The following is a 21,962-nucleotide window of genomic DNA, read 5'->3' on the forward strand; positions in this document are numbered from 1 at the left end:
TAAAAATAGATTACTAGACTTATTTTGCTTAAAATAAATCATAATAAGAAGAAAAAGAAAAATCAATTTAACATAGCCTTAGCCACAAACCTTTGTCTTTCACTCTACGACATGTTGGATCCAGGGCACACTTTTTTTAATTCTTTAACTTGAGGATTTTTTGTGCTTTATCTTTTCTTCTATTCCACACTTTTACCTTCACACCCCCAGCTTTTCTCCAAATTTTTGTTATATATAAACACACACACACACTCTCTCTCTCTCTCTCTCTCTCTCTCTCTCTCTCTCTCTCTCTCTGATTCACAATACTCGTTCAATGTTACCTTAGAAGATTAGCAAAAAAAACTAATGCCATATTAGTCAACGTGCATTAATAAAATTATGTAATCTTTTGCTTGTTTAATGGAAAAATGTGCCTTTTAAAGGGTCCAAGGCTAAGACAATCACCATTCCAATATTGAAAATTAGCAAACAAACCCTAACTTATTCTGATACCATGTCATAAGAAACAACCTTATTTGAACCCTACAAAAATTTCAATTCAAATCCCAACTTTGCTTAGGGAAAAATGATGTGATTTCATCCACATTGATTGTACTGCTTAATAACTTAGGGTCAAAGCAGTGTCAAAAATCAACATATAACTTGTTAGTAATTTTCTGTATTGTTTGGCAATTTTATATTCAAATGAATAGCTGGAATATGGAGGGAGGTCATAGTTTGCCATGAAACATCGTTAGGACCTAATTTACCAGATAAATGCAATGTTTAGCTCTAAAAAAACATATTTATCCCCATCTTAATAGTAATGGTCATGCATTTATTTATTTATTTTTTTTTTGACAAGACGGGCTAAGAAGAAAAAAACAACAAAACCAGGAAAAAACTAGAAGGACCACGTTAACAAACGCCGATGACGAGCCTGGATTGACAACCAATGAGCCGGAGCCACCCATTGACGAGGAACCTTCCGGAGAGCACAGGTAGAAAACCAAGTTATAAAGTCCCTGATGTCTTGAAGCAACCATAAGCATGAAATATCCTGACGTCCCTTGTTTTGAAGGAAAGAAAACAAGGTTGAACAGTCTGTGTAAATCAACAGGCGCCTGAACCCCTGACGATCCGCAGTTTTGAGAGCCCACAAACAGGCCTGTAACTCAAACTGAAGAGCCGAAGACGACAGGGAAGCTCTAGAGCTGCCACCCAGCACCATGTCAGAGCCAGAATATCTAAAAATCCAACCGGCTCCTGCAGAATGATCATGAGAATTATAAGCACCATCGAACACAAGGCAAATATCGTCCGAGGACCCTGAAGAACCTTGAAGAAAACAGGACAAAGTTGAAGGTCTGTGTCTAGTATAAGAGCCAATACTAGAGGAATGAGCAGAAGCCTTAAAATCCTCAAGCCGCAAAACTTTGAGAAACCCAGTCCTGCATAAGATGAAGGACCAGACCAGGAAAATAACAGCCTGGCGGAAAACCTTGTGATTACGAGCAATCCAAATAGCCATAAGAAAGAGACTAAACTGGCCAAAATTTCCCATGACTTAGTTCTACGTAAATCCAAAACCAACTCCACAAACCATGTAGAGAAGTGAATGTCCCTACGCACGACAAGAGACGAAACATGTGGAGCAGTAATCCAGACACTGGAAACAAAACGGCAATCGCGAAAAAGATGGTCAGTAGACTCGTGATTTCCAAGACAGAGAACATAAGTCGAATCCACTGGGACCCCTCGCATTTGCAGAATACCATTGAGAGGCAACGCGTTGTGAAGAAGCTTCCAACAAAAACATTGCAGCTTTGGCAGAAGCGGTAAACCCCAGAACACCTTCCACCATGAAGAAGGGAAGGAAGAAACGCCATTAAAGTAGTCAAGACGGCTTAACAACATGGCGTAGGCTGATTTTGTAGAAAAATTCCCGTCTTTTGAAAATTTCCAGTAAACGAAATCGTCCATCGGCCTACTCGGGCGCTCCGAAGCCAAAATACGGCCGGCTGTTAAAGAATCAAACAGCTGATGAACTAAAGATGTGTCCCACGCGTAAGAACACGGATTGATGATAGAAGAAACATGAGACGGAAGAGGTGTCTCACTATTATCACGAAACGAGATTGGTATCACGAAACGAGATTGGTTCCCCAGGAACCCAAGAGTCTTGAAGGATGCGAACCTGAGAGCCTGAAACAACCTTCCAAGCTACACCATCAGATAAGACCGACAACCCTTGCAGAAGGCCTTAACACCCCCAGGAGGATCCAGGAATCCTTATTGTCTGAAGAAGATGAAGAGAAGGATACCTAGCCGATAAAAGCCTGGAAATCAGAAGCTGAGGGTAATGATGAATACGCCAACACTGACGAGCCAACAGAACCGAGTTAAACGAACTCAGCCGACGAATGCCTTGTCCTCCCAAACCCTTTGGAAGATGCAGAAGGAAATTTGACCGTAAGGCTAACCCCCGAGAATGAGGATCCGACTTCCACCAGAAACGAGTCAAAAGACTATCCACCTTAGAGAAAATCGAAGAGGGAACCTTAAAAACGGAGAAGATATGATTAAAAGAAGCAACCATAACCGAATTGATGATAACCAACTTCACTGCAGAGGAAAGACCCAGAGAGGCAAAAGCTGATAGGCGTTGAACCACCTTATTAATAAGGAAACTAAAATCCGCAACCTAGCTACGGCCCAACTCCACTGGTAAACCTAAGTACGAACCCAGAGTAGGCTTACACTGAAGTTTCAAACTGTGGGCAAGAAAATCTCGATAGTCCGTCGGAGTATTAGGACTGAATTTAACAAACGATTTCTCCGATAATAGATCTGTAAGATTCTCACAAGCATCAGGGGTAACTTGCAAAAATAATAAAGAATCATCAGCGAAGAAAAGGTGAGAAATCGCGGGAGCACCACAAGAAATGCAAATGAGGCAACCAAGAAAACAAGTGCAAAAACATTACTCTCCTAAGTAATATAATTTAACTACCATATTGCTAATTCAAATTTCTACAATTTATACTTATATAGCTATCTTTGGTAGTAGATCCCTTCACTTCGTACACTGATTTATTAAAACCCGAAAAATCTCTCCATACCAAAATGCCCCTTTCAAACAGCCTAATCCAGAAAATTGAATCATCAGTATTCTAGGAACTGGGGAGCTGGGTAATGAAATCATCAGTACTCTGTTGCATTTAAAAACAATTGGCAATAAGATAAAGGAAGTCAATATCATAAGTTAAATTGCCACAATGTTAAAGATTATCTTCCTTATTAACTTCTTATGAATTGCATCCATCATCTTAAAAATTACAGAAAGATCATTACAAAATACAGATTTACAGTTAATAGCCGTGATAAGAATGAGCTTCAGATGCTTTTGCTTTAATGCCTGTAAAATTCTCAGTACAACAAAGAATGCAACTACTGCTCCATTTGGTAATCATTTCAATGCTAAATATTCTAATAGCCCTATAACTTCGATCAATCACAGGTTGGAAAAATGATTTATAGTCCAGCCTCAAGAGCTCAACCAGTAATACCCTGAAGACATCCACTTCCATATACAACGGTTTCAAATGCTAATATCTGGCATCGGCATCTTCCAATAGTTCCATGAATTATAATCTTCCTGTACAGTCATACCAGATAAATTGTAAGAAATTGGTAATTTAATACGGCCAATTCTTCTATCAGAAAATCAGTTTGACAGGTAAATATCTCATAATTACCTGCTCAACCATTGATGTCGGTGGGAACATATCATGTACTAGAGTATGCAACGAAGTATATGACTTCACATCAATCCGATGGTTAATTGCCACCTCGCCCTATCAAATTCAGTTGATATTAGCCTAAGAATGATCATTGCTCCTGACAATTTTAAATTACAAGCATATATATATATTAAAGAAGAGAGTCAAGAGACTACCTTTGGGTTGATAATAAAGATTTTGCCCTTCGGAATACCAAGCTTTCTATAAGTAAGCTCATCGGTATCTCGGTTTCCAAATCCCGCATAGAATGGATTGTAATCAGGTGGAAACAAAGCCTTGATATCCTGCAGGTCAAAAATTATGAGAATACATCACCATGATAAGTGACTTCCTAACATTAAATTATAGGGATTTCCATCAATGAAAATTATTAAGATTTTACCTCCAAACAAGCAATCTTGAACTCATGAGGAGCTCTTCGGATTACTGCAATAACCAAGTAAAGATATGTAAAATCATAAAGAAAAATCCATTTTCCCTATTCTGAATGAAATGATGTACAGATCTAACAAAGAATTATATAGCTGTAAAGGAATACACAAATATATATGTGTGACTTTGTGTACAAAGAAATACAGTCAGGGTTCTAATACAACCTCCACTTGAGTAAGAGTACATCACCTTTACAGAGTACATTGTATATGTATTACTCCTAAATGGTAGGCTTATTATTCATAATTAGTATTTCATGAACCCCGAACTGTATATGGTTCTTGGTATCACTAATCTTCACAAGGACAGGAATTTCTATTCAATTCTGGTATTGTGAACCAATACCATGTCAGTAATGTAACCAGAGTACAGGTGACGACCATACAAGGCAGCAATCCATTGTTGAAGAGCCTAGAATTTCAATACTATTCCAGCAAACGGAATCCCTCTATCTCTGTTAAGATTAGTGGTATGAAGTAAAAAGGGCACATTCGCGGAATTAATGAATGTGCCAACCCATTACAACGAAGTTTATAGGGCTGTAACTCTGTCAGGTAGAGCACCTTGTTTACACGCGGACCAAAGTTTTTCAGGGGAGTTCATCATGCAATCAAAAGAGTTGATCAATTTGATAATCAAAGTCTAACTCTGAATTAACTGAAATTAAAAAGAGAGCAAAAGCCTGACATTAAGTACTTGTTAGATTCGATTCAAAGTGTCCATTTGTAACCAAATAGAGCCCTAATTTACCCAGCTTAATAAATAGTCCTTTAAACTTTGTAAGTCTTTGACAAGCCCAGAAAAGCCCCTGTATCTACACCTACTTTTCTATATATTTGAGTATATCTCAGAATTTGGTGTTTATTTGGTTATTAAACTAATGAGGAGCTCTTCGGATTACTGTTAGGCAACTGATTTGAACCTTAATCCTTTTCATGTAACCTACAGGAAACAAGCTCATATGTCTACCTGGATGTGAAAACCCTACAAAGTAAAGCTTAAGGCAGGAAATTCTGGGTTCATTATTAAGTTTAACATAAAACCAACATAAGACTGAAAACAGACTGCTTTTTAAAACGGTTACACTACGAGGGCCAACATGAGAGATGCAAAAGGACATAAACAGACAGTGATGCATTATAAAGCCCTAAGGATCCCGGCTATGTTATTTCCCAAGTTTCTTTACACCTCTTCTCCAGGCTCATCCCAATTCTAATTTTATTTGGTGAATAGGTCAACAGAACACATTTTCCAAGATAAACTCACATTATAGCTTAAGAAAGCTAGATCACAAGCATGTCCCATTCAAATCTACACATTTGTGCAGAACATGCTAAATCACAAAGGGGTTGAAACTTATGTGTTACCAACACGAGAACAAATGCCATTTTTCACTATAAAATGTATTTGAATCTATAGAAAAATAGAAACTACAAGAAACCATGCTAGATTATACCATGCAGCAGATATTGTAGTCTTTCAACCTATTAAGAATGGGCCTAACCAGCTTAATGTTCACAAAAAATCACGTCACTAATCAAATTGTTAACTGAGGCCAAAAACCACTCAACCATCATAATATCATCTCGCTCCATCAATAACACAGTTCAAGTGTTAACTCTAATAAGTCTCTGACTCAAGTCTCAGTTTCATGGAAAGCACTCTAGATCCCAATTCAACTCTATCCATTTAATAAGTAATTATATTTCTTCAAATCACAAGCACAAAATCACAAGATTTTCTGACTTCTAGAGCTTTAACTCCCACGTACATAACCAATACCATAATTGTACCAGCATCAATCCCATAGATGTTCACCCATTCCAATGAAGATCCCTTTTCCTCATGATTGGTGAAAATATTCAGCAGCCACAAAATGAAACCATACTGCAAGAATTAAGACAGGTTAATAAAAGCATATGTACCAAACAGAAAGTTTACCCTAGTCAATTTTTCTATCATAAAATACATCCATAAATCCCATTCATTTAGCAAAAATAGTCAACTAACAACCAAGGATTTGAAGAGGTTTTCATATCCATATTTTATTGGCTAGACACATTGCATTTAGAGCTTAAGGAAGAACAAGCATTGCATCGCAAAAAACTGTATCTAGTTTGGTACTGTATCATAGTAGGTGTAACAAATTATATATGAACAGAAGAAAGCAAAACAGTAGCCCTTCAAATGGAACTATACGAGTAAAAGCCCCTAATAGGAGGCAAACAATCAATTTCTGCCAAGAGACTTCAGTAGCTCGTAAAAAGAAGAATAAAATTAAAGGATCAGTAAATGAACCTCCGAAAAACTATTCTAGAAAAGAACTTTAGCTTCACTGTTTATACCAATTTATCAAACCCATAGGAATGTACACAGTAGTTCAAATAGCATCAACAAAAATTTGCAGAAGCCCCAACCTTAGCTAGAAGACATACATTTTCCCTAAATAATGCATTCCTACCTCTAGATGACATTTTGTAAAAACATTCCTTCTCCACACATATATCAAATCTCAATGAACAATTGTCCCTATGCCTTTATTCATCAACAAGAGAGGATCAACTGTGAGAAGCTAAAGCTTACAAACTCATCAGCCCACAAGAAACTTCATGTTCCTTTATTAAAGGAAAATTTTCCTCCATTCTCATACCAGCCAGATTATAGGAATAGACAGTTAGTAGGTCATCAAATAAATAACAGAGGTAAATAACGTCTCACACAAGGTAAACCTAAGGCCTCACTTTACCTTCCACTTTGTCAAGTTATCACAAAGGTCATTTAAATTTTTAAATAAACACACAGATTGCGTAGTTGTTCACAGATCCGATTGGAAATTTTTTAGCCTCAATCAATGGGACCAACAAAAAGCAAAGCCCATTTATACTCTAATACTTGACATTGAAACATTGATACAGCACATAAACACATCATTTTGGCCAATATCATGCAAAATTTCATTAAATGACCGTGTTTAACACTTCTAGCCGAGTCAGAGTAACATAGAAGCCCATAGTAACCAAATAGTTAAGCTTCCAAATGGTTGAAGAAAGTTGAATTTTGGATAATAAGCCGTAATTGACATGAACTTGTCCTTACCAGCATGGAACAAAATGCATTCCTAAGGCACCTGGAGAATTCAAAATTTAGTGCTCGGTAGAACAATACAAATAAGCTTGCTAAAATGTTGTGGGCTCTATGTTTCAAGGACCAGTAGACTTCAATAAAACTACTATTAAATTGAAAAACATTACATCTCCCCTGTGCTTCTGAAAAAGCCCTCGATAAGGAATCTAAGGATATAATAACAAGATTTCAGGGGTTGGGCATCCTCAATGAAATTTGGGAGAATCTCAAATGAAGATTCTTATAACATCAGGAACCAGTATTGAAAACTTCATCACTAAACAGTAAACACTGGATTTTGGTACCTGGCAAAACCTAGACACTAAGAACATGCTAATCAATTAGGTATTACCTGTTTACCACGGTCCTTAATAATATATTATCCTACATTACTTGGAATAGGACATGGGAAGGGCAAAGTTCAACACTTTGTTTTGGGCCAACGTCATGGAAATTTTTCACAAAATAACCTAGTTGGACACTTAGATACATACCCATGTCCAACATAGATATTAACCAAATCATCATTGATTATCAATTCTACAATAAGTATGAGCAGGTAAGTTCTCCAGGGTCTATGCAGAATTAATAAACTAGAGAATATTTAAGAGTGGCTGCCTATGTTACTTGGCTTTTATTATCACTCACACTTGGATAGGACACTTCAACACTACATTTTGGCCAAAACCATGGAAAATCATCACAAAAACACGAGTTAGATACTTGGACAAGTACCCGATAACCAGCATGAGTATCTGATCCTTTGTAACATAGGTTGCTGCAGACTGCAGAAGCTACCTAAGGCTAAAGTATAGCATAATGCCTCTGCTGCATTGCTGTAATGTGAATTGATTTACAGTATTTGAATGCGGCGTAACATATGGGTGTTTAACAGAGGGGAGATAGATTTTTTGATGTGACAAGTAAGAAGATAGTCAATGAGTGGTAGATGGAACATCTTCCAGAATGATAAACTGAGTGCAATGAATTAAGCTGGTACCTCTTAAGTCCCTAACTGTTGGAGACCTGAGACTATGCCATGACTTCCTGTCTTAGCTTAGGATTCATTCTTATTTCATAATTTGGATGACTTGGATAGTTGGCTCTGGGTCATCCACTTGTTACAGTGGACAATAAATCATAATTCAAAACCTAATTGTTTTGATAGTCAATGAGTGGTAGATGGAACATCTTCCAGAATGATAAACTGAGTGCGATTAATTAAGCTGGTACCTCTAAGTCCCTAACTGTTGGAGACCTGAGACTATGCTATGAGTTCCTGTCTTAGTTTAGGATTCATTCTTATTTCATAATTTGGATGACTTGGATCTGGGTCATCCACTTGTTACAGTGGACAATAAATCATAATTCAAAACCTAATTGCTTTGATGTTCAATTGGAAACCAGGAAAAATAATTTCCCCAAAAGAATGCCTTAAAACTCACATGCTTATAAATTACGATACTAAAGACTAAATTTCATTTCATTATGCAATATATATCATGTATTCCTTCTGTCTACCTTTTTTGCCCTATTCTAATTTGGTTACTTTTTTTTAATATTTGGAAGGGTAGAATCAATGAGAGACAATTGGTGGGACCACGTGTAGTGAATGTAATAGTAAAGTTGTTCCCTCTTGGTCATGTTTAGTATGGAGCAATATTTTGTGGACGTCCACAAATGAAGATGGTGCAAACAAAAGCGGCTGAGGAAAGCGACCTTTAGATTCTCAACTCAGAATAAAAAAAATAAATAAAACAAAACAGGCAAAGATACTGCGTAGGCCGCAAAGTAGTCCAAAATTATCCATATATAGCAATTCTGACTAAGCTATTCAAAATCTAGTAAAACGAGAGAAGCATAAACCATTTAGTATGAACAATTGAAGCATTACTTACCTTCACGAAATAATGATGGAAATAATCCATTCGGTGAGATAACAACAGGTCCATTTGGCAGTGTCTTTCCATCCTGTAAGTAATAAGAACTTTAAAGTAAGATTGCAAAGGTCTATATGCACTGATTTTATTACAACTAATATTTACAAGAGAACAGAAGCGAGGACTATTAAAGCCACTTTGAGGTAACTAATAGCTTATGCAGATAAAGAATGAAAATCAAGAGAGAAGACTCATGATGACAGAGATCAAAAGTACGAGCCTTCCTATGCATCACTACTTAAAAATATTAAAATAAAATAAAGGGGTTTTTTTTTTTTGAGGGGGGGGACAAAAATAGTAATATCACCAAATTTAAGAGGGAAATAAATACCTGTTTTAGGTTGAACAAAAAGCTTTTAGTTAAATATGCCTGGACTATTGCACGTGCACTTAGAAAGAGTAGCTGATATCCATTCTCCTGTTACACATGGAAAGTCATTCCACATATATTCCATAAAGAGAGACAACGTGAAAACACAAAAAAAAAAAAAAAAAAAAATAAATAAATAAATAAATGAATAAATAAATAAATAAATATATAAATTAAAATTAAAATTAAAAAATTAAAAAAAAAAAGTAGTTAACAAATATTACCTTAATGGCAGAAAACAAACGAGCTACACCTGATTGCGACCAGTCCTTTCCAACCAGAGGCATAAACTGACCAAGAACATCAGATCTGAAATAGGGATCAGATATCAGGATCTCTTACTATTAAATTGAACCATTGGATAAGTAGCAACTAAAAAAATTGAATAAAATAAATTGCTTATGGATAGGCTAGTCCAAAATTTCCAAAAGGTGATTAAAATTCCAACAAGGAAAAAAAATACATCTGCGGCTGATTCCATCAAGTAATCAGCCACAAAAAGTGTTACAAGACAAAAATAGTCACATATTATAGTGAGATGCTCCAGACCAGATTTTGAAACTAAAAGACAAAATATCATGCTAACACCAAAATGAAGAGTTACAAATAAGAGAATTTAGTCCCCAACCCCCCCCCCCCCCCCTCCTCTAAAAGCCCTGGTGAATTAGCCAAAGCCTGCTATGAATATTGAACTACAAGTGACAACAAATCAAGTTAAAAATTATGAATAACTAAGAATGGGGAGCGGAACCACACCATCTTTCTTTAGCCAAAGTATATTTTAAGTGTGCCTGCAGAATTTGACTTTTTAGTTTTGCTTGTATGACTTGTACCTATGACACCTCTGAAGTTATCTCAGACTTAACATCCCTGACTACTAGGGATTCACAAAGGAAAAACATCCCTGATAGTGAGATTACTATAAAACAAATGTATATAACCAATTGTTTAAGATGTTTAATTATTATCCAGTCACATACTTTGTGATATACTAAACACATCTTTGTTTAGAGAGGGAAAAAAATATCAATTTGGTAAGTAATAACAAATACTTAGATTCAACCATCTCCTGACTTCAATGTTGTGGTAATTATATCTCTCCCTTTACCCAGTTTTCAAGAAAGAATAAGAAAGATCACCAAGAACCACGACGGATTCGTTTTCAGCCTATCCCAAAATGTTTAAAGGGCTCAGCTTCTTCACTTGAAAGACCAAGAAACATAGCAAATTGGTTCCCCAGGTAAAAGTGAAGGACGAGTATAAGAGGCCTTATGTGGTCCAGTTCTACATTCTAACTACCATTGAAAATAAGTTTTATGACTCAGTATATATAATTGAACAGTAAATTATCATCATATTTCCTCTCAAGAGATGAACTGCCAAAAGAGTAAAATGTTATTCTATATCCAAATACTCTAAGCCTATGTTCAGCATATTATAGCAAAGATTTCAAAGATGATTTGATACCAAATCAGATCTTTTTATTTGCGTTTAGTCATCACTAAACATCTTTAAATCTGTAATTAAAAAATTATGAAAATTTCATGTTTGGAAAGTACAAATTAATAGTCTTGGAGTCCCATAAGAAGCATCTCACATTTGACAAAAAATAAAAATAAAATATTCACTTTAGTTTTTGTAATTCAAATTATAGCATATGCAGTAGACTTTAGTAATATATTACACACTATTTTGAACATAGTACATTGCACGATGACCTTAAAGAAGAGGATATGTAACAATCTATAATGGCTGTCATGATTTTCTCAAAACATGTAAAAAGGTAGCTTTTGCAGAACAAATACCTGATAATCTGATATAAAGTGTCTATCTAATAGGACGGTATTGATTTGATTCCATGGTTTGAATTTTCTTAAGTATTTATATATCATGGGCACGATCACCAGTGCAACAACTATCGCTATTTGCACTATCCCTATGTCATGGAAGAGGCACCTCACCATAGTTGCCTCGCACTTCATGACCATAGCAGTATGAGCCGGAAAAAAAATAAAAAAGAAACAATACTCTTCTTCATCATTGAGTAGTTAAGGATTCTGCAAATTATTTTTTGACTTTTTACTTTATTGAACAACTTTTTATTTTTACTTAGTGAAGGAAACTCTAATAACATTATAAAGACTAAAAAGAGAGCGGTGGTGGTCATTTGAAAATGATGGCTTTCATGTATTGGCACCACAGGAATGATTTGGGGGGATGGTGACAGTCAAATGGGTTTGTGCGCTGGAAGGGGTTGAGCAAGGGTGGGAACCTGGGTTCGTGATTAAGTGATATGAGATGGGATAGGAAAGAAGAAAGGGAAAGAAAGAATAAAAATAAAGGAATTACTTCCCTAACAAACATCAAGTCACATGGGACTACATTGTGAATGGCCTAAATGCACTATTTATAATTGGATTATTTTGACATAACTCAAAGGACGAGAAGAAACACAACAATTGAAATAATTCCTACATATTATTCCTAGATACATTGTTCTTACCCCACCCTATAAAAGATAGGAAAGCAGAACAGGCAAAGGGTTAGACATATGGCGCATGTGAGACACCCTGTTTTGTTTGGAACCTTCGTGGATCGGCTTCTTCAATCACATCTCATTGAGGAAACTAAATATACAGAATCAGCACGCCCACAACAGATTCCAATTTCTACATTGAGTGGACATTGTGACAAACCCAAAAGGCCACAATAACTTTATGGGCCAATGTGCACTTTTGATGAGAGACCTTGATAAGATTCACTAACCAACCATGACTCAAGGGATAAGTTATATATGGAACCATAACATCGACGGGAACTACTCAACCAAACAGCGTGACTTTGGAAGCTTCCATCAGATGTAAAGATCCCATCAGATCAAACCACACAAAGTCATATTCACTCCTGGTCCTACTTCATGCTATGTAAAGTGAGTGACTGGAGCTGTGCATGGAACCCATTCTTCATACATAGCAGGCATAACCTTATTGTTCATTTAACAGTCGATCTTACAAACCTTATTATTAATCAAGAAATATATGACTAGGCTGTAAAATGTTTTTGATGACTATGGTATTGCATGTACCCAAAAACACCAATGAGTATGCCTACCCATGTATGCGATACTGATTTAATTATATTAGTATGCTTTAACTATTTCACAATAGATTCAACATCTCTCGGAATTGCGAAATGTAACCCAGCTCACAGTTTTACATTCTGAATATTTTGGGGCATGAAATGTTTAAGATTGATATATCTTAATTCCCAGATTTCCATTGGAAAATAATGAAGAACAAAATCTTAATTTCTTAAACAAACTGTGACTGAAAATAAAATCCATGACTAAAGGAAGATTTACCTAGTAATTGTTCCATCCACATCAGATATAACAATCCGTGCATTCCACTTCCACAAATATATATGTGCCTCAACCTAATCAATAAGAAATAACATAAAAAATATATGAAACTGGAGGTCCAACTAAATCTCAAAAATAACGGAAACAAATCAAAGATAGCAAACCTGTTGTAATCCTAAAACCCTGGTACTAAAACTGAAAGTAATGTCGTTTTGACCTTCTTTCAGATTCAAAGATGATATCTGCTCATTAGTTGGGATGTTAGTCCTAAGAATTTTCTTGTGAACAGACTTTAAACTACTTTCTGATAATGGAGTTCCACTCTGAGATATAGGAGTTTGGTCAATGGATGGGCTCCTTGAAACAGATTCAGAATCAACAAAAACATCCTCCGAGGCAGTACTAGTAGAACGTTCAAGTGTCTTCACCCTCCTGAATGGATTTGGCCATAGCCTCCATCTGCGTCCAGAAGCACTTCCAGAATCATGAACCACTATGTCTGAAGCAACTTCTTGTTCAACTGGTATTGCATCTTTGAGCTCGATGAAAAAATTTGAACCAAAAGCAGCCAGTCCTAAGATAATAGCAGCAGCTTGATCCCATGGTATGTATTTCCCTTTATATCTGATGACAAGGTTTTCATTCTTCATTACTGATGATGCTATATTCCTAAACTCTTCCTCAGATAAGCGATGAGCACTAAAAGCTTCATCAGCTGCACTTAATCCCATTCCTGGACGAAGGAGATGGCGACAAAGAGAGATCTCTAAGGCTGTAAGCAACAAGGACACGCCAATCAGTCTTCTCAACTAATCTTGGTTCATTAAGTACATATATGTATGAACAAAAGTATGAAATGTTTAATAATGGGCTGAGGAAATATTGGCTCTGTTACAAAATGATTGTTTACATAATTAACAGATTCATAATATGAATCTGTAATACAGCCATATATTCCTCAGCACATCGTTGTTAAATGGGGGCTATTTTTCCATACTATGTACTTCCACGGTATTCACAATATTGTTTAGCCTCTAAGGTTTCGACATTGCAATAGATAGAAAGCTAGCTCCCATTCAACAATGATGCCCATTTGGCGTTTATATTATTTACAGATTCACAACATGAATTTCCACCACATTCCATACAATGAAGACATTAAATTAATTAGAAGCTCTTCCCTCAGCGGTTAATTTGATACTCTTTATCTTTCTTGTGAATGGTTGTATATCAATTGGAACATTATCATTAAAGACTAAGGGAGCAGTCTATACTAGAGCGGTGGAGCCAAAGGCAGCAAGGGTCTGAAGTCCAGATTGGCAACATAAGGAGTGAAAGACAACACATTAATTAAAACTAATCAAGTAGAGAGGCTTTGGAGATATTGTGCACTTTCGCAACAAAATTAACGTACTTGCACAGAATCACAGGTATCACACAAACAAACATGAACAAGCCATAAGTCCAATTCTTATTTCTTGTCTTCTTTAGAGATGTTTATAACCAGGCATATCTAAAGCCAACAAGACTAAATCACGCAACTGGCTGCAGACACCCCAGTCTCTTCAAAATCAAATCTACTAAGTATCCTATTTACATCTACTTAAGAAAGTACGATAAAATCTAGTAATGACAAACAAAAATATATTGTGCTATCAAAGAAAGAATTGACCATAAAAGTGCCTTACTTGGGTTAATATCTGCTTCAATCTGCTCAGATGAACTCCTGGTATGTGATTTAGGATCTTCACTACCATTTGAAATGGTTTCAGAGACATTTCCTTCTTTACTACACATATCACTCTCCATTGATGAATTTATTCTCTCTGGTTCATTCTTGCATACTTTTGCATTTTCAATAGGTGTGAGATCAGAACCATTAGCTTCTATACTAGTACGGACCCCATCATCCCTTTCACTAACTTCAGTTATGTATATAGCAGGAGACGAACCATCATCTGCCTCACCCTCCACCAAAACTCGACGGTTAAATTCAGCAACTGATCCACCATCACCTGATCTTTCTGGTGTACATTGAATATCAGCTTTATCTGAAACTTGAATGCTCAGTGCAGAATTCTCTTCTGTAAAATCAGCTTCTACTCTTGCCCCCAAAGGAGAACCCTCACTTTCTGAGGTATTGTCAACCTCCACGCTGGCAAAATCTAAACAGCTCTTGAACTTATCTTCGTTCTTAGTTCTAGGAGATGTTTCTTCAATTTTACTGCGCAGACAGAGCTCTCTCCCTTGGTGTTCAATACTCTTGTCATCATCATCTTGGTGTGCACACTTTTTATCATCTTCCAAAGCTTCGGGTTGATGAGTGTACTCAACTCCTCCATTTTTCTGCAAATATTTTCCATGTCCACTAGCTTCAAGTTCATGCATGTCCCCACTTCCTTCACCTTGACAACCACTCTTCCCAAAATCATCACAAGCAACCAAATTATTAATCTCTGTATGCGGATGTTCCCCATTTTCTCTACAAGATCCTGTCTTGTGCATGCTGCCAGTGCCCTCATCATGGTATTCTTCGGACTGTTGGATAGCACTCTCAACCCTTTCTTGATCTTGGCATGCATGTTCCTCAATCACAATATGAGCACGGCCCTCTTGTGAAAGAGCATTGTCATTTTCAGAGGAGGTAACAACAGAAGCTGGTATACAGGAGGGGCCCTCTAAATCATTAAGATATTCAGGATCCCATGGAGTCTCACCGACAGTAAAATCCCTACCTTTACCTGGCCCAAGATGAAATTGGGGCGTATCCAATGGCACACTTTCGGAGTCATGCTCGGATGATAAGATAGGTGCTGTTAAAATATGACCATCTACACTCACCAAGACCATTTCCGAATCTGAGCCCTGTGCTTCCACAAAATTCTCGACAGCATCCATAGGGTCATACCGGCTAGATCCATACTCAGATGACAAGTCCACTGAATCATCAAATGACTGATCATCTTGAAAATCGTAAAACCTACACGCATCAGAATCATTCCTTTCCAACCGGTTAAAACTAGAATAATCATCCCTTAAAATTCCAGGGTCAGACAAAGTGCTTTGCAGCCTGAAATTTTCGACACTCTCAGTATTACGAAACTGGCTATTATCTACACTATAACTATGCCCTAGGATGCCTTCCCTTTCATCCTTTAACAAGCATTCCTTCTCACTGCTTTCTCCCGGATCAGCTTCTCTAACAAAATAAGCTTCACCTGAATTATCTAGATTCATATGGAAGCTAGCTTCATTGCCGTTCACATTTATTCGTACAACCTTCTCAGCACCTTTTAAAACACCTTGAAATTTACCAAACTGTACATACCAAGGTGTACTCCTAAAACTTCCATCTTGCTGTTGAACAACAATGATATCAACCGCACCGCCGAAAGGATGAAAAGGGGTTGCTACTGAATATACACCTTGGGTTATTAGGCTTCCAACCTTGCCAACCACATTCATGATTTTATGGTTTCAATAATCCTCCACAAGAATGAAAAACTAATGTGTAAAATCTTAACTCTCTTATTATTCTTGTCCAAAAGTTCAATCCAATTGAACTTCTCAAGCAGCCAAATTGATTCATAAATTATTCAATTGAACAAGAATCAAAGAAGCAATGTTCCCTGCAATATAAATTAAAGCTGAAAATCAATTACAACTCAATCAACAATCATTAGATAAAAAATGCACAAGCAAGAAAAACCCATTGAATTAAAGCTGAAAATCATCTAAAATCAATGCAAAAACAACAAAATCACAAAAAAAAAAAAAAAAAAAAAAAAATTAAAAAAAAAAAAAAATTGCACCAAACCCAGATCAAAAACACCTTGAATCAACCCATTTCTCAATAAAAAGAGATCATCAAAGAAAATATCAAATAATTAAGAATTTAATTGAAATATTGTAAAGGGTATTGGAAACTTACTTGAAAAAGTAGTGATGCAAAAATGATGAATTAATCAGTTTTTTTTTTTTTTTTTTTTTCTGAATATTTGTAGAAGAAGGAAGAACGGAATATTATGGCAGGAAAAAGATTATTCGATCATACGTTGTTCCATGAAAACAAGATTGACTTTAAATCTTATATTTTAAGACTAGTATAGTAGTATGTTCGGATGTTCCGTCCACGAAATTGAAGCAAAATTTTTGTTTGCCTTCTTAAAAAAAAAAAATAAATTATTAATAACATCATTGGATATACCGCCACTTTTGTGGGATTTTGTTTTAGTAATTTTGAATTACGTAGTATTAAATTAAATATTGTGGTTGGTGGTAGTTTTTTAGGAGTTAGACCCTATGGATAACTATTAAACTACCTACCTCATGGCAGTTAATAGGAAGTAAGATTTTTTTAGGTGCAAAACTAATACAAACTAGATGAAATTCGTGTGACGTACGGTTTGTTTGAATTTTTTTAAAAAAATTTATATATCTATATACTATTTTTGTGCCCCGTGCGATGTCCGGGTTGTTTATGAATTTTAACATAAAATTATATTATAATTCAATTTAATTGATTGAAAATAGAATTCTAAATTAACTTTTTTGTTATAAAGTCTATCTATATTTATCCAACGTGGTACAACATTTGGCGAAAAGTTAAAATGCTATATGATGTTGTCTTGTGGCCTAATTATAAGTTTATTATTTGGTATTTTATCGAAAATAAAACTCTAAACTAACCATCTTATTCTAAAATTTTATCCTAATTTGATTGAAAAAAAGAATTTTTAACTAATTTTTTTATCTTATGAATCTATTTAAATCTATCCAAGGTGGCGCGACAACTGGCGAAAAGTTAGAATGCCAAGTGTCACTATTTCGTAACCTGACTAAAAGTTTAGTTTTATATATTAGTTACTAGTTTTGTGCCCGTGCGATGCCCGGGGTTATTTATTGAATTTTAAGATAAATTTTTAATTTATATATATATATAAATTAAAAATTTATCTTAAAATTCAATAAAGCCCGTTGGGTTGACCCGAACCCAAAACTTTGGGCAATGATTGAACATTTCTTGACTTGTAACATGAAGTTAAGTGTATTATTTTAACCGATTAGTATTATGATATAAAAAATAAATTTATATGATAATTTTCGAGAATTATAATCTAATAATTTCTTTTAATAAAATTATAAATCAATTTGTACATCTGAAACATTGATATTTTATGGAAAATAAAACTCTAAACTAACAATTTTATCCTACAATTATATCCAAATAGAATTCTAGACTAACTTTTTTATCTTATGAAATCTAGTTAAATCTATCCAACGTGGCGCGACACTTGGCAAAAAGTTGGAACGTCAAGTGTCGCTGCCTCGTGACCTGGCTAAAAGTTTAGCTTTATATATTAGTTATATGATATGATTTATGTGCTAAAATTTGTTATATATTTAGGTAAAATTCATGATATCAAAAGATAATATTTTATATTTAATTAATTTAAACAAGGAAATCTCATTCGTCAATTTTGCTTACGTGGCATCTAAATTATTTAATTCTTACAGAAATTAATAATCTCGTATTTAATTGGCTACCACTAAAATTTATTATCGTACATGGCGCGTTGAAAAAATTAAATCCTAAGTGGCTCTCTAAATTATTTAATTCTTACATAAATTAATAATCTCGTATTTAATTGGCTACCACTAAAATTTATTATCGTACATGGCGCGCTGAAAATCTAATCTAATATATATATATTAGATTAGATTAGATTAGATTAGATGCTAGTACAATGGGGTTGGATTTTTTTATTTTTTATTTTTTTTTAAGAAAATAAATAAATAAATAAATTTGGTTTAATAATTTGTCCGATTTTCTTTAAATAATTTTAATTTTCGATTATTTTGGAATAATATGACGTTTAGGGTACTATTTCTTTTATCAAGTTAAACCGATCATCAACCTATTGTAAAAAACTACTTGTACAGGTGTCAACACGTGATTGGTCCAAAAAAAAATCAAACTACACCACCACCGATTTCCTCCAGCTCCTTAGCCCCAACCCCCATTACAACCCTCAAACCCCTCCTCCACCCTTAGAAATTGACCTCCCTTATCTTAGATTTTGTTATATACAGCCAGGTGTACTGTACACCCAGAATCATTTGCTTAGTTAATCAACAAATGAGCAAATAATATTTTTACTTATTTATTGATTGCATGAGTAGATGACCCCGGGTGTACATAATAGGCTCTCCCCCTACCTAACCCAACTCCACCCCCAACACCACACCCACCCCAAAACCACTCAAAACCCAACCATCCACCTAAAACCTTTCCCCCACCCTTGAACGCTCAACCTTAGCCACCTGAAACCCTTCCCCCACCCTCGAACGCTCATCCTCAGCTACTTAATACCCTTCCCACACTCTCAAACACCTAGATACCACTTTGTAACACCCTATAAATTTCTTTTCTTTAAAATACCTGTTCCAGGTATGGATCCAAGGGTTCTGCTGGGTGAGTTGGGTCCTGTTGAAAACCTACACAAGGCAACACACGTAAACTACCCTCGGGGGTGGCTCGAGGAACCCCCCTCCTATGCCTAAGTTAGAGAGTGTTTAGAGAGATAAAGTGTACTTACAGAGATGTAGAGTGTGTAATAACTTGTGTGTCTAACCTCTTTTCCGTTGTACTTTTCCCTCTATATATAGGTGTACGATCTCCTTTGTGGAGAATTTGGCCTGGTCAGCTCTGCGGGCTGACTCTATCGGGCTAGTGAGCCCCTCTTAGTTGTTCTCTCGGCAATGAGTGCGCACCTTGGGAGCTGGGCGATAGTTTAGCGGGAGCTATCCTATGCAACTAGCCCCTCAAGAGGTGGTATGAGGTCACTCATGCCGACTCTTCTTTGCGCAGTGGAGTCTTCCTAACTGAGCCCAGCTGGAAGGAATAGCTCAGTAGGAGTTATCTCCTATAACTATCCCCTCAAGAGATGACGTGAGGTCATTCATGCCAGCTATTCTGAGCGTGTAGCCTTATCGGCCGTGGCTCAATGGGTCGTCTGGCCAAATTAACCTGCACACTCCTAGCCCCTCAAGTCTTTAGGTTGTTGGTGCGATCGGAAGACTTGGGAGGTTGGGTCGTAATTTGGTGATGATGCTATCGTATTGTTGGGTTTTTATGATGGCTCTGTTGTGCCTGCTGGGGGCACATCTGGCCGTAGGTTGCTGAGACTGCAGGGAGAAATTTGATCACTCCCCCTTAAGTCTAAGAAATGACGATCCTGCGGAGAGGAATTTCGATCACTCTCGCTGAAGTCTGAGAAATGACGACCTTGCGGAGAGGAATTTCGATCACTCCCGCTGAAGTCTGAGAAATGACGAACTTGCGGAGAGGAATTTCGATCACTTCCCTGAAGTCTGAGAAATGACGAACTTGCGGAGAGGAATTTCGATCACTCCCACTAAAGTCTGAGAAATGACGACCTTGCGGAGAGGAATTTCGATAACTCCGGCTGAAGTTCTTTCCTTTGACATATATATATATATATATATATATATATATATATATATATATATATATATATATATATATATATATATATATATATATTATTTTTTTGCGGGAACAGTGTTTGCATGAATGGGACACGTGTCGACCATCCAAGCCTTCAATTTTGATTTTACTTAAGTGACATGGCGGTTTGGCTTTACTTCATGCCCAACCACCCATTAACTCCGTATTAAATTCACTGTCCCCCATTTCTTTTTACCTTCTTCATCTTTTCACCTTCCCCGTCTTCTTTCTTTCATTTCAAATTTCTTACTTTCTGGTGCCCATCCTCAGACGCGCGTTTCTCCTCCATTGCTGTGGTAAGTTCTTGTCTTCTTTACTTTTGTTCTTGCTTCTTTTTTTTTGCCATGTTCGCTTTCCTCTTCTTTGTCCTATCCCTTTATTGAATTGCCTTTCTTTTTTGTTATAGTTTGGAATTTCGCTCCCTGTTCGATTTCTTGGATCGCCATTATTGTTGTTCTCTGTTGCTTCTGCAACTTTTGTTCTAAAGGTACTAACTTTGTACCTTTTATTGTATGTACTTACCCCATTTTGCTTCTTTTTGTATTTTTCTTCACAAAATTGTATCTTTTGACTCATTTCAATTATCATTGTCCGATTTTACCCCTTTTTTGTTGTTGTAATTGCGCTCTTGATTCTTTCTTATTATTCCTCCATTTTTCTTGTCTCCATAAATTGATTTTAATCTTCAGTGCCCCTTCTTCTTCTTCTTTGTGGGCTTTTTTGTCTTTGTAGATTTCATAATGTCCGACGCTTCTGACAGTCAGAACATAAGTGAGCCTCATGTGGCCACTGAGTCAGATTCTACTTCTCGATCATCCCCTTCAGATTAGCGCCCTATGCACAATCCTCCTTCTTTTTCCTGCTTCTTTCCCCAGTCCTTTGCAAACGCTTATACAAGGCTTGGTCGCTTTCGGGATTGGACTGGCAAGTTCTTTGGATGAGGGTGCCTTCCACTTTCGCTATGTCGCGCAACTTTTGGGAAATTTGCACCAATAATATGGCTGGGGTTACTGTTTCTCCCTGCGAGCATGCTCGTGAGACAGAAGCTTTTGATGCTTTGCAGGGAGCTGGGTCAGGCGATTCGAGGTATCCTAAGATATGGTTGCCTAACTCCTTGTACATTGTGGGCAACGAGCAGCTATCTGCCATGCGTTTATGCCATACACATGAGGTTGGTAATTCTTCCCTTTTGTTCTTCATGTTTTGTGAATGCCCTTCTCTTTATTTCGTCCCTTATGGTTACTTTGTCTTTTGGTCTCTTGTTTTTAGGTTACGACAAGCTGGACAGGTGCATTCTTGGGCTGACTGATAATTGGAAGGATCCCTTGACTGCTACTCCTGACAATCCTCCAAAGCTTTTTGATACTCTGGAGGTGTACGCTGGTTCTTTATAGAATGAAGTGCGTCTAGCTCCAGCTAA

General features: G+C 36.4%; 2 protein-coding genes across 3 annotated transcripts; both read right to left on the bottom strand.

The window, feature by feature from the left end:
• Window positions 1-886: 886 nt before the first annotated feature.
• On the bottom strand, window positions 887-1,965 carry LOC145625127 (uncharacterized). Its single transcript, XM_081678206.1, has 2 exons — window positions 1,586-1,965; window positions 887-1,433 (listed from the first exon to the last, which is right to left on the bottom strand). Exons 1-2 carry the CDS (start codon window positions 1,963-1,965, stop codon window positions 887-889), a joined length of 927 nt encoding a protein of 308 aa, XP_081534332.1.
• A 1,273-nt stretch (window positions 1,966-3,238) lies between these two features.
• On the bottom strand, window positions 3,239-17,176 carry LOC145623988 (phosphatidate phosphatase PAH1-like). Of its 2 annotated transcripts, XM_081676906.1 has the most exons (11): window positions 16,943-17,171; window positions 14,700-16,640; window positions 13,176-13,783; window positions 13,012-13,085; window positions 9,875-9,959; window positions 9,612-9,698; window positions 9,239-9,311; window positions 4,168-4,211; window positions 3,941-4,069; window positions 3,741-3,839; window positions 3,239-3,640 (listed from the first exon to the last, which is right to left on the bottom strand). In XM_081676906.1, the coding sequence occupies exons 2-11, from the start codon at window positions 16,474-16,476 to the stop codon at window positions 3,584-3,586; spliced, it is 3,033 nt and encodes a 1,010-aa protein (XP_081533032.1). In that variant the 5' UTR covers window positions 16,477-16,640; window positions 16,943-17,171; the 3' UTR covers window positions 3,239-3,583. The 2 variants fall into 2 exon arrangements, with proteins under 2 accessions (XP_081533032.1, XP_081533034.1); XM_081676908.1 differs by lacking the exons at window positions 3,239-3,640; window positions 3,741-3,839; window positions 3,941-4,069; window positions 4,168-4,211 and adding an exon at window positions 5,829-6,104 and having other exon boundaries at window positions 16,943-17,176.
• Window positions 17,177-21,962: the final 4,786 nt, after the last annotated feature.

The sequence above is a fragment of the Chenopodium album genome, chromosome 3 (assembly GCF_948465745.1).
Source record: "Chenopodium album chromosome 3, dcCheAlbu1.1, whole genome shotgun sequence".
Taxonomy (NCBI): domain Eukaryota; kingdom Viridiplantae; phylum Streptophyta; class Magnoliopsida; order Caryophyllales; family Amaranthaceae; genus Chenopodium; species Chenopodium album.

Excerpts from the sequence above, each read along its gene's own strand:
- LOC145623988 (XM_081676906.1), bottom strand. The coding sequence starts at position 16,476 with ATGAATGTGGTTGGCAAGGTTGGAAGCCTAATAACCCAAGGTGTATAT. Across the intron at positions 9,960-13,011 it reads GTGGATGGAACAATTACTAG|ATCTGATGTTCTTGGTCAGT; the intron begins GTAAATCTTCCT and ends TCCCTATTTCAG. Across the intron at positions 3,641-3,740 it reads CGACATCAATGGTTGAGCAG|GAAGATTATAATTCATGGAA; the intron begins GTAATTATGAGA and ends ATGACTGTACAG.
- LOC145625127 (XM_081678206.1), bottom strand. The coding sequence starts at position 1,965 with ATGGACGATTTCGTTTACTGGAAATTTTCAAAAGACGGGAATTTTTCT. Across the intron at positions 1,434-1,585 it reads GACATTCACTTCTCTACATG|GACTGGGTTTCTCAAAGTTT; the intron begins GTTTGTGGAGTT and ends CATCTTATGCAG.